The 11,113-nt window shown below is 51.1% G+C and overlaps 1 protein-coding gene across 1 annotated transcript in view; it reads right to left on the bottom strand.

Moving 5' to 3' along the window:
• The window catches only part of LOC133347911 (transformation/transcription domain-associated protein-like), a 41,033-nt gene that overhangs the window by 6,807 nt on the left and 23,113 nt on the right, over positions 1-11,113 (bottom strand). The window contains exons 24-34 of the mRNA XM_061560653.1: positions 10,643-10,860; positions 10,351-10,548; positions 7,864-8,124; positions 7,308-7,469; positions 6,546-6,642; positions 6,255-6,376; positions 5,610-5,780; positions 4,518-4,586; positions 3,261-3,341; positions 653-772; positions 155-274 (exon numbers count right to left, since the gene is read on the bottom strand). Coding sequence (XP_061416637.1) covers positions 155-274; positions 653-772; positions 3,261-3,341; positions 4,518-4,586; positions 5,610-5,780; positions 6,255-6,376; positions 6,546-6,642; positions 7,308-7,469; positions 7,864-8,124; positions 10,351-10,548; positions 10,643-10,860 — 1,619 coding nt within the window. The remainder of the gene's footprint in view (positions 1-154; positions 275-652; positions 773-3,260; positions 3,342-4,517; positions 4,587-5,609; positions 5,781-6,254; positions 6,377-6,545; positions 6,643-7,307; positions 7,470-7,863; positions 8,125-10,350; positions 10,549-10,642; positions 10,861-11,113) is intronic.

Below are 11,113 nucleotides of genomic sequence, written 5' to 3'. Positions count from 1 at the left end.
CTGATGTTTATTCACCGCACCATGTACTCAATTAAGGCTGAGTCGCCAAAGAGGAGGCCGAGGACCGGTCAGTTACACGTTCGTAGTGCAGGTGCACTCACCACTACGTTACCGGTCCCGACAAGAACAAACATACACACACACATACACACACCATGAACATGCGGCTCCACTGCGGGTCGTTCAGCGTGGCCTCCATCATGAAAAGCTCCACCGTCTGAGCTGGGTAGCGAGTCAAGAACTTGATGAGTGGCTCCCGGAATGGGCTACCAGCCTGGAGGAGAAAGGAGGGAGACGTAGGAGAGGGAAGGGAGACGGGGGAGAGGGAAGGGAGAAGGAGGAGCGGGGATTGGAGATGGAGGAGAGGGGAGAGAGATGGAGGAGCCGGGAGTGAAACAGAAGAGAGGGGGGGGGGGGGTGACAGGGGAGGGCGACGGGGGAAGGAGATGGATGGGTGCAAGGGGCTGGTAAACCTCTCCAACTTTTAGACAAAAACACCGTGTAGAAAGAACACACGAGCATACACAAACAACCACGTACTTGAGGGTAACAACACAGAGACTGGCTGGTGGAGCCGCAATCCCTCCCCCCGTCCCTCTCACCCACCCCCCCAGCCCGCCCCCCATTTGATAAATGCTGGTGGGGGTCGGACCTCGATGAGCATGGCACGTTCCGTCTTCATCACCACCTCCAGCAGCGGCTTCACCAGGGTCTGCGGCGCCGCCGGTATCAGGTGGAACAGGTTGATGATCGCCGCGCAAATCTTCATTTCCTGCCACGGAAAAACGCACAGAGCCGCCACGACGATTCGTCGGGAGAGTGTCAGGGTCGCTGTAAGCCAACATCCGGTTATTGAAGACAACACGAGCCACCAACCCGCAAGTTTTGATTTCACCGCTCTGCGTGGGTTTCCGCGGCGGCGCCGTACGGCTCTCCGACACGTGTTTGGGTCGTACCGTGTGCCTTTTGGCGTTCTTTGGTCTAACACCGGTGAGACAAGGCCATGAAGGAGGCGGTCTCTGGTGTAGGCCAATCAGATCCAAGGACAATGCATAATTAGCAAATCGCGTTTGTTTGCATGTTTTACCACAAGCATGTGGTTAATGGAGACACGATGCCTTGTAACAGGTGTTGATTTGGCGTTCGAACATCTTAACACCTCCTCTATTATTGCCGGAAAGTGTCAAGCCTATTCTCTTTTACTCATTATGATCTCTTCTTAAGTTATCACCGTACAGGGTATAAAGTGCATTCAGAACACGTAGTGCATGCAATGATGGAAATGCACCACGTCCAGCGAGCGGTTTTGTCAGAGACGATGGCAGGGGATGAACGTCTTGCGACTCTCATGCGGGGAAAGGAACTTTTTTGTTGCTGGCTTGCATCAAACAACTAAAAGAAACATCTCACTTCACTCACTTTCTGCAAGGGCCACCGATGTTGTGGGATCTGGCAGAGGCCCTAGTGGAACTGGCACCCGAGTCTGGCACGGTGCGCTCATGCCATGAAAGTGTCCAGGGATGGAGAGACACTTCCTTGTGCATGAACAATTCTGGATAGGTGGGTTCAGGAATTGTGGTTTTGGTTCAAGTTTCATCATACATCCCTTTAATGTTAGACATCTGATGTCACTTTGTTGCAGAGAGCAACATCTATGGGGGGGTAGTACACTGAACAGTTATTTTCCTGTACAATTTAATTAATAAATAATATAGGCGAGCATGGCTGTATAAATTCTGCGTCTATGCATGTTGCACGTTGAAAACAACTGCACACAAATTCTCTCAAAAACACGCACACACACTCTCACACGTACACTAACGCAGACTTTCACACCATCGCGCACATACTAAACTGACTGTCAAAATGATTCCGTAGGCATCATTGGATAATAGGGTAGGAACAAGTCTTGAGAGACCAAGCACCGTGGAGATGGAGTAATGACATCAGCTCTCATGCGCAGGAGCAGGAAAGGATGGACAAGGGTGTTGGAAGGGTTTCATCCAGCAGTGGACAGAACATGGCTGAAGGTGGTGATGATAATAATAATCATGCTCGTGGTTGCAGTCACATGCTGATGCTTTCGCTGGAGATAGTGTCCATGATGATGGTCGTCTTGGTAGCGTTTGTGATGATGATGATGGTGATGATGATGAGTGTTCCACAGCAGCTCATGGTGATGATAGTGACCCGATAACAAACTGAAAATACAAACACCAAAAAACTAAATACCTCCATAGGAGTGAGCAATACTTGACTAAAACAACTGGCCGAGCGGTGAGTTGCGCTATAGAGTTTCAGAGTTCAGTCATACCAACTCGTTATTAATAAAAAACTACGTCCCTCATTTGTGTGGACAAACGTCCTCTGTGGGTGTCGAGCCAATTATTTTTAGTTCACAAATGTTTTGTTTTCCATCAAATGGCTCCGTGTGGAATGGTGAAACATTGTCTTGCAACGTTAGAGAAGTAATGACATGATTTTACGCGAGGACTGTTTCTCAAGCCCCGCAACACAAGCACACCAAATCGCGTGCGTAAAAATCATCACGTTTAATCTATTCGAATAGGAATTATGTTTAGGTTTATACATACTACTACAGACGTGAGCTGGAAAGCAGCGGCCAGGCTGTGAGCTGGCACGAGCAACAAAAGCTGAAGCTCTGCAGTCCTCTAGATATGAAGATGCTTTCAAGCCAATTCATGAGTGGTCTTATACATTGGCTGACCTCTGCAGCCATTGTTGGCTGCCGCATGCTCAGCGGAGGAGTGCAAATGGGCACGTCGTGGTTAATCGTTTGGCAGGTCGCGTGTCGTGGAGTAACGTCCTCCCACCTCTTCCAAGAAATCTGGCCAGTGTGGAGGAGGAGGTCCCTTAGGGGTGCTGTCTATGCGTGGGCAAACGATTGCAGGGTTGCACCTTAACCTTTACACCCAGGGCGATGGGAAAATTAACTGATTGTCAGACGCAATCCTGATCGTGAAATCCGCCACAATTCACGGCACCGCTTGCTCGCGGGTGAATCGCCACACCTCTAAAACGTAAGGTGCCGTGTACTCGTTCCGGCTGCTTTAACGTCATTGCTCAATCCGTGAAAGAAAACCAAAAACGCGTGAATGCGAACACACGTTCGACACTGGATACACACCACGATAACGATAATAATCATAATAAACACGTGACGAATGGAAAGGACCCATCGGTGGAATGGACAACCGGTAAACGAATAAAACGACGAATGCGGCACACGCCAGCAGTACCAATGAAATCCCATAATTGCCAGGAGCTAACGCTGCCGGGCTGACACACCCAAGCGTCATCTCCAGACCTTCCATGGCAGGCTGAGCCAGAGAAAACGACACAAACATCATGGCACGGGTAAGGGTGGTGCCCCCGCCAGGCACATTCATCAACGGGGAACACAAAGACAAAGATCCCCCCCCCCCCGCACAGCCTCAACAGACTGTTGGGGCAAGTGCTGTTAGCGAGTAGCACCTATGAAGGTGGGCAAGGTACACCGAGGGGTGGGTGGCCAGCACCACGCCCGACCGCCTTTGTCTCCCTCGCGACGATGTTTACGCACAGCACCAGGTACTCATTTGGAACTCGGTCGACCGAGGGGAGGCCCGGGACCGGTTCAGTTAATCGTCACTGGTGTTGATCGTGAGTCGAATTTTGGTCGCCGTGTCTGTACCGCAGTGTGATAACCACTACACTACCGCTCCCCACACACACACACACAGGTGCATTGCAAACAGCACCGGTGAAAGTATCACACGGTAGGGGTCAGGAGTCACTGGGCCAACAACCCTGTCAAACAGATGGAAGGCATCATACAACATGTGTGGACATGTAACACATGAAGCACGAAAACCTTATAATACACTACACACAAGGAATCATAGCACTCAACACGAGGACCTGTTACACATTCTATACAAGGAACCACAACACACAATAAATAGACAGAGACCTCTACCATATCATACATCATGATTGTAACACACACATACGTGGACTCATTTCCTATGGCCAATGAAAAGCAACTATACACAAGGACTAAAAATAAATAAAACACACTGACATATAAAACACAAAAAACTCAGGACCTATGTAACAACAACAACAACCGCCATTCGCCACTAAGTGGCGGTGACGTCACTACGACGCTTGTGCCATGCTATGCATAACACATTAAAACACACAGACCTATAAGGGATTATACGCAACAACCTATAACATGAACCAAAAGGACACACACATGGGGTGGCATATAAACAAGCGCTGATCCAGCATTTCCCAGATCTTTACAAGGAGGTGACACCACATGCAACAAGTTGAAATACAGTCGATCATCGATCATCCGGCACGCTTCCAAACATTGTCCGGCAGTCCCGGGCCGATCCGGCGAAACCGGCAAAACCGCTCCAAAGGCTGTAACCAGTGAAAGCTTTTGGTCAGATTTCAAGAGATCATGTGGATGAGTGGTGGCGAGTGGCGCCCGTCAGCCGGCTCACCGATCCGTCATTGCGTTGTCCTCCCTTGTGAGCGATCACCACCACCTCCATCCACTTCCGCAGGTGTTGCTGTGTGGGAGACACAAAAGACAAGGTCCCTTCGTATCGCCGACACAAACCGTTAGGGCAAGCCCTGTTAGTGAGGCACCTATCAAAGCCGGCACGGTGCACGAAGGGGGTACTGTGGCCAGCACCACGCCCGACCACCTTTGTTGCACCGGGTACTCATTGAAGGCTGGGTCGCCCTAAGAGTGGCCCAGCACAGGTTCAGATATTCATCGCTGATATGTTAGCAGTGAGGGGAAATCGACCTTGCAGTGCGCTAAACACTGCGTTCCACTCTTCTTCAATGGGAGACACGCGCGCGCTCACACACACACGTGTACACGTGCAGACAAGTTAACGGATACGAGAGATAACCAACTCACTTTCCCAAACGATTCATTGAATGAACCCATGAGCGCTCATTCACAAATTAGGCCAACGTACAATTACACTCCCACACGCGTATGAAGATATATTCACACACGCGTATACATATGTTAATTTACGCACGTACATACAGACTGGCATACACATGCACAAACAAAAGATCCCCCGTGTAGCATTAACAGACTGTAGGGGCAACGTGCTGTTAGCGAGCACCTATGAAGGCCGGAACGGTACACGAGGGGGTGGGTGGCCAGCACCACGCCAGACCGCCTTTGTCTCCCCAGTGACGATGTTTACACACCGCGCCAGGTACTCATTTCAGGCTGAGTCGACCTAGGGGAGGCCCAGGACCAGTTCAGATAATCGTCCCTGGTGTTTTTTGTGAGTGGGAATCGAACCCGGGTCGCCGGGTTCATAGCGCAGCGCGTTAACCGCTACACTACCGCTACACAAGCACACACATGCTCTCACACGCGTGCATGTGCAGGCATAAACAACAATCGGCATTCGCCACTAAGTGGCAATGATGTCACAACAGCGATTGTACCGGGCTAGATACACTTTGAGGCTCGCTGGCAGGGAAGATCCACCCACACACACACAAGCGTTCACACACGCCAGCACATACGCACGAGCACAGCTCAAGTGTCACCGCCGTACCATGATCTGGTCGCAGAATTTGTCGTTGAGCGAGCTGGGGAAGAGGCGGGTGACGGAGGTGAAGCGACGGACGACGTTGAGGCTCAGGCTGCGGTAGTCGCCCAAAAGCATCAGCAGCGGCCGCATCAGATTGTGGATCTGATCCATACCGATGGTTGTGCCCTCCAGGAACTAGCAATGGTCAACACACAGACACACGAACGGGTCCATAGAGTTGGCTATGTTTCCTTCCACCTCTGTATAATAATTCAGCACATTTCGTATTGGTACCATTCTTACACGGCAAGGCTATCGCAGTCGTAACTTGCTAGTATTTATTCTAAAAATGTTGGTAAAGTCACGTAAAATGGAAATAATAAAATAATAAAAATAAAACATAATATTATAAATAAAACATTATATTATGTTAAATTATTATTATTTTATTCTTTCCATTCTACGTGACTTTACCAAAAGAACCAAGAAGATGAATCCCTGCAGTCACGAAAGCTTTAAATAGAGGTTGGTACAGTCGTGGTAAACATGGCAGGGAAACACATGCGGCCACGTGCGGTGCGGGCCATGTGAAATTAACTTGACGTGAACTCAGCAGGGGGGGGGGGTAGGGGTGGGGGGCGAACGCTTCGGAGCGGAAACACACGACACCTTTTCCATGCACGACTCGCCCGCCTTCTGCAGCTCGTCGTTGCTGGAGTTGAGAGCCTTGAAGAGGGCCGCGATGATCTTCTCTCGAACCTCGGCCAGGTAGTTGCACGACGCCAGCGCTTCTGCACCGATGGGAGCGCAAGGGGCAGCAGTCAACGTCGACGGTGCGATGACAACGGTGGTGGCTGCTCGTGCTTCAACGGTTTGTTAAGGCAATAGCGGTGTCGGGAGGTGAGGAATATTTATCTTGTGCGCGGAGTCAGCTGAGCAGGCACATGGCACGACACTTACTGAGCGCGGCGATGCGCAGGGGAACCAGGGAGGGCAGCGACTTGTAGCAGGGCAGCTTCATGAGGGCAGCGTCCTCGGCCTCGCACAGGGTGAGCAGCTGCGATCAGGGAGGGAAGTACAATGAGGGAACCAAGAAAACATACTCTTAGTTTTTTCAGTAAAGTCACGTAGGTAAAAAATTTAATTAAAATGAATAAAACAGCAAATCTCGCTGTGACGGTCCCACCTGATGACGGAGACTTGTGTTGCCTCCGAAACGTCGTGATTTATATAATTTTATTTTTATTCATTTTAATTTCATTTTTTACCTACGTGACTTTACCGAAAAAACTAAGAGTATGAATCCTTGCAGTCACGAAAGCTTCAAATCTAGAACCAAGAGAACGGTCATGCTGTCCTCCTTCCCAATAACCGCAGTGATAACCGCAACGGTAAACTCCTTCCGACAAACCGCAATGCCAGGTCTTTCCAGATAACCGTAATGTGATCTCCTTTCCAATAATCGCACGAAAGTTGTAGAGAGAACAGTCCACACTACTCTCTTCGTCCCTATAACCGCACTCCACCCTCACTCCTAAGAACTGCACTGTGCTCTCCCCTTCCCAATAACCGCATTACAATGTACTTTCCAACAATTGCAATGCACTCTTTCCCCAATAACTGCACCCCACTCTCTTTCCCAATAACCTCACTGCGTTTCTCCTCCTTCCCAATAACCGCAACGTACACTCCTTGCCGGTGCAAGAGCGGCCGCTGGCACACCTCGGAGAAGAAGAGCTTGTGCTCCATGATGGTGAGGTCCATGGTAAAGAGGCGCGGCTGAAGCGTCGTGCAGAAGGTGTTGCCCTCCATGAGGCCGATCTGCGCGTTGGCCGGCTGATGTTTCAGCAGATGCTTCTTGGGTGGGATCATGTCTTGGAGCACCTGCAGTATAAACGAAGGAATTGCAACTGATACAGCCACAGCAAACGGTCTCCACCCGTGATCAATCTGGGCCGATACAATTCACACCAAACCCGCGTACCGGCACTTTCAGAAAGGTTCATATTCCTCCCGCTGTGCTGTTTACACAGATGGGAAATGGCAGTGAACATGGCCTGCTGCAGGACTCCATACCGATGCTTCTACATTTCGATCTCAATCACCAACGGACGTTTGAGATGGAAAACAAACCGCAAGAGGCGCTTACGCATCAAACGCCGGAACCCTAACGCAAGCCAAACATCAGACAGCTTTCCCCATCACAGTTTATGACAACCTTCCCGACCGGTTCTCGGCCATAATGAGACCTCACCAGGTGAGTGGGTGACGCACGCACCTCCTTGTGGGGCTCCATAATGTCGGCGACGCTCTTGCCCGTGGCGCGCGCCAGCACCTGCAGCGAGCGCATGGCCTGCACGCGCACCGTCTGGTTGGGCGAGGTGACCTCGCGCACCAGCTCGTGCGTGGCCGCGTGCAGCGCCTTGGCCTGCGAGGCCACCAGCTCCGCCGTGCGCTCGTCGTCGCGCAGCGGGGACGCGCACCGCACCAGCAGCTGCTCCAGTGTCGCCGTCGCCATCGCCACGGCGCCGCTCGACACCTGCGAGAGGAAGATCGTGGCGAGGGGGCGGCGGTAGGTTAGTAGCCGCGCACGGCAGAGGTCGCAAACAGGTTTTGATTCCTTACCCGTACCCGGCCGCACCAGGGTCGCAAATGGGTACCCGTACCCGGCCGGGTACGGGTAGCCGTTCCCTACCCGTACCCGTACCCTATCCGAAATGAGTGACAAACGGCTACTCACCAGTGACTCACGGCCTACCCATACCCGTACCCGGCCGCACCAGGGTCGCAAACGGCTACCCGTACCTGGCCGGGTACGGGTAGCCGGGTATCGGGTAGGGTACGGGTATCGGGTACCCGGTAGCGACCTCTGGCGCACGGCGAGAGAGCTTTCCGAGTTATGGAATCGATAAGCGGAAAATCACGCCTCCATCGCATAGCCGCACCTCCACATTATTCTAGGTGTGTATTTTACACCTAGGGTTTCAGCGCTATCCTCCCGCAATTAAATCGCCTTCGAATAACCTCACCATGACACTAGGGCTATAGGCCATAGTCATTCGACGTAACTACCCGTTATTCACAGTGACAGTAACCTTTATCGTGTGGAATAAAGTGATTTAACACGAGGCTCAACACCTATGAGAGTTACAATGCACTGATTGCAGAGACATGAATAAATGGTGACTGAAACCATCAAGGATGTACCGCTATTACGCAGTATGACAGGATGCTGTATCACAAATAGACATCGCATAGCCCAAATCAATGTCATTACCAAAGAAACAGGAACAAACTCACAACAACCAGTCACATCTACTCATACGACCACCAAGCAAGCAAAAATGCCGTAAAACGAAAATAACAATCAGGATTCAACAGGCTTCCTCAAACAAAACAAATCTAAAGCACAACATCTAAAAATTTAAACGTAAGGAAAGCAAGATTTAATAAATCTTAGATGATGCTACGTTACGTGCTAGCTAGTTTTACTTTAGTTAGCTAACTGGCCCTCCGATCACGCCACACGAAAAATGCTGACATAGGCGGCTAGGCCAGCTAGAAGGCTCCGGCGTGTCAAAGAATACGCCCAACATGGCAAACTCGAAATCTGATTGGTTAAAGAAGATGACAATCAACAACATCGTCCACATTTGCTTTAACAGCAGAGGGGATTCACTCGACATTCTGAAGGCCTCAGGGTATATTTTTCACCCTGAGAGGCGGAAACAGCACAGGTGGAAAATCTGATTGGCTCTAATTTAAAGTAGTGCAACTGAGGGAGTATCAATGAAATGACGTTAATAGACTGATGGGAACGAACTTTATGCATACAAAGAGTATGAATACATAAAGCATTAATGAAAATCATAAAAATATAATTTTCTGATTCTGACAATATCTAGGCAAGCAGAGAAGGTCTTGCAGGCCCCTGAGGGCCCACCTCTGACATTATGAAAGTTTATTTTTACACACGGCCTTCTGGGAGCGCACAACTTCTGCGGCATTGGTTCAACGCAAGGAAACTCTGGCCCTGGCCTTGACACTCGATTTCTTGTGAGCAGAGCCGCCCTTTGCTTGAACTAATGCTGCACTGGCAGAAGAAAATCAGCAAGGATCCCCTCCTCTACCGGACAATGGTCATTGTTCGATGCAAATTCTGCACCAGAGAAGCTGAGCTGTCACAGGTGGCATGAGAGAAGCAGAGACGCAGCATGGAGATGGTGAGAAACGGACACCAGACTGGAATTGTTAGCGAAACAGTCATGCTCTTCCACACCACAATTAAATAATGGCTTCCCCAGTATTGCAAATCATCAGCACGCCACAACCACGCGACCCTCATCAGGTCAGTGAGCGATCGCGTAGCATTCGTATATTTGGGTTTTGCCATTATTACGAATCATCAGGAGAGCATAGTCACATTACTCTCTTCTGCCCTCATCAAGGATCATCAGTCGAAATTTATTCTATTCTACACTGCCAAACTGTCACCACCATAATTAGGCCTCATCAGCATCGCACTGCTCTATTGCAGGGGTCAGGAACCAAAATAACAAGAGCAGCCATTTTTGTCAAATTCTATAAAAAAAACTCAATATTTCAATAGCCGCAATGCACGTGAACACGAGACGATCCTCAATAAATAACGCCACCAGGCAGTCCCTGAAGAGTCGCATGCGGCTCCGGGGCCGCAGGTTGCTGACCCCTGGTCGATTTGCCATCTCCTGACGGCCACCTCGCAGCAAAAGACCGATACACTGACCTCCCCGGTGAGGTCCATCATGACGAAGAGCAGGGCCTTGAGGAAGGTGTACTGATGCTGGAGCACCCAGGCGAGAGGCAGGCGCTCCATGAGGAACTTGATGGCCACGCAGCCGCCCTGCTTGGCGTACCACGCCTGCTCGTAGCAGCACGCGCACAGGCGCTCCACCACGTACGAGAAGAGAGGCAGCTGGCTCGCCTGCGGGGTGGAGAAAACACGGTGGTCGGCGAGTGAGCGGAATGAGTTGTCTGGGGAGTGGGGGGGAACAGTGTCCAGGGAGTGGCACGCGTACCCTCTCCTTGGAGCCCATGATGATGGAGGCGACGTCGAAGATGATGGCGAGCGCCACCTCGCCGATCTTGCACAGCTCTTTCTCCTCGTACGCCATGCACACTGCGATGGCGTCCACCAGCACCAGCGGGTCCATGCAACGCGCGCCGCCCTCCTCGCCGTGGAACATCAGCGTGCTCAGCTGCGAGTCGGGCTTGTGGGCACCCAGCGGGAACGGGCCTGGGGCGGCAGGGACAGGGGGGGGGGGGGGCACAGGAGGAGGAGCAGTCGCAAAAAAGTCGAAGCGATTTCTTGCTCAAATGAGCATTGAGGCGATGCTCATCGCGTTTACAGCTCCGAACCAATGGTGGACATTCCACATTACTGTGGCATGCGGGCCAGCCTCTGATTAGGACAACCCGTGAGGGAGAGATGATGGGGCTGAGTCAACCCCCCAACTAGCAAATGAACTCGCAAACTTTCCGATTGAGAG

This window comes from Lethenteron reissneri, chromosome 3, assembly GCF_015708825.2.
Source record: "Lethenteron reissneri isolate LAM-NWPU_2019-01 chromosome 3, ASM1570882v1, whole genome shotgun sequence".
Lineage (NCBI taxonomy): Eukaryota > Metazoa > Chordata > Hyperoartia > Petromyzontiformes > Petromyzontidae > Lethenteron > Lethenteron reissneri.
The sequence above is the reverse complement of the archived record's forward strand: the minus strand, read 5'-3'. Positions and strand labels throughout refer to the sequence as shown.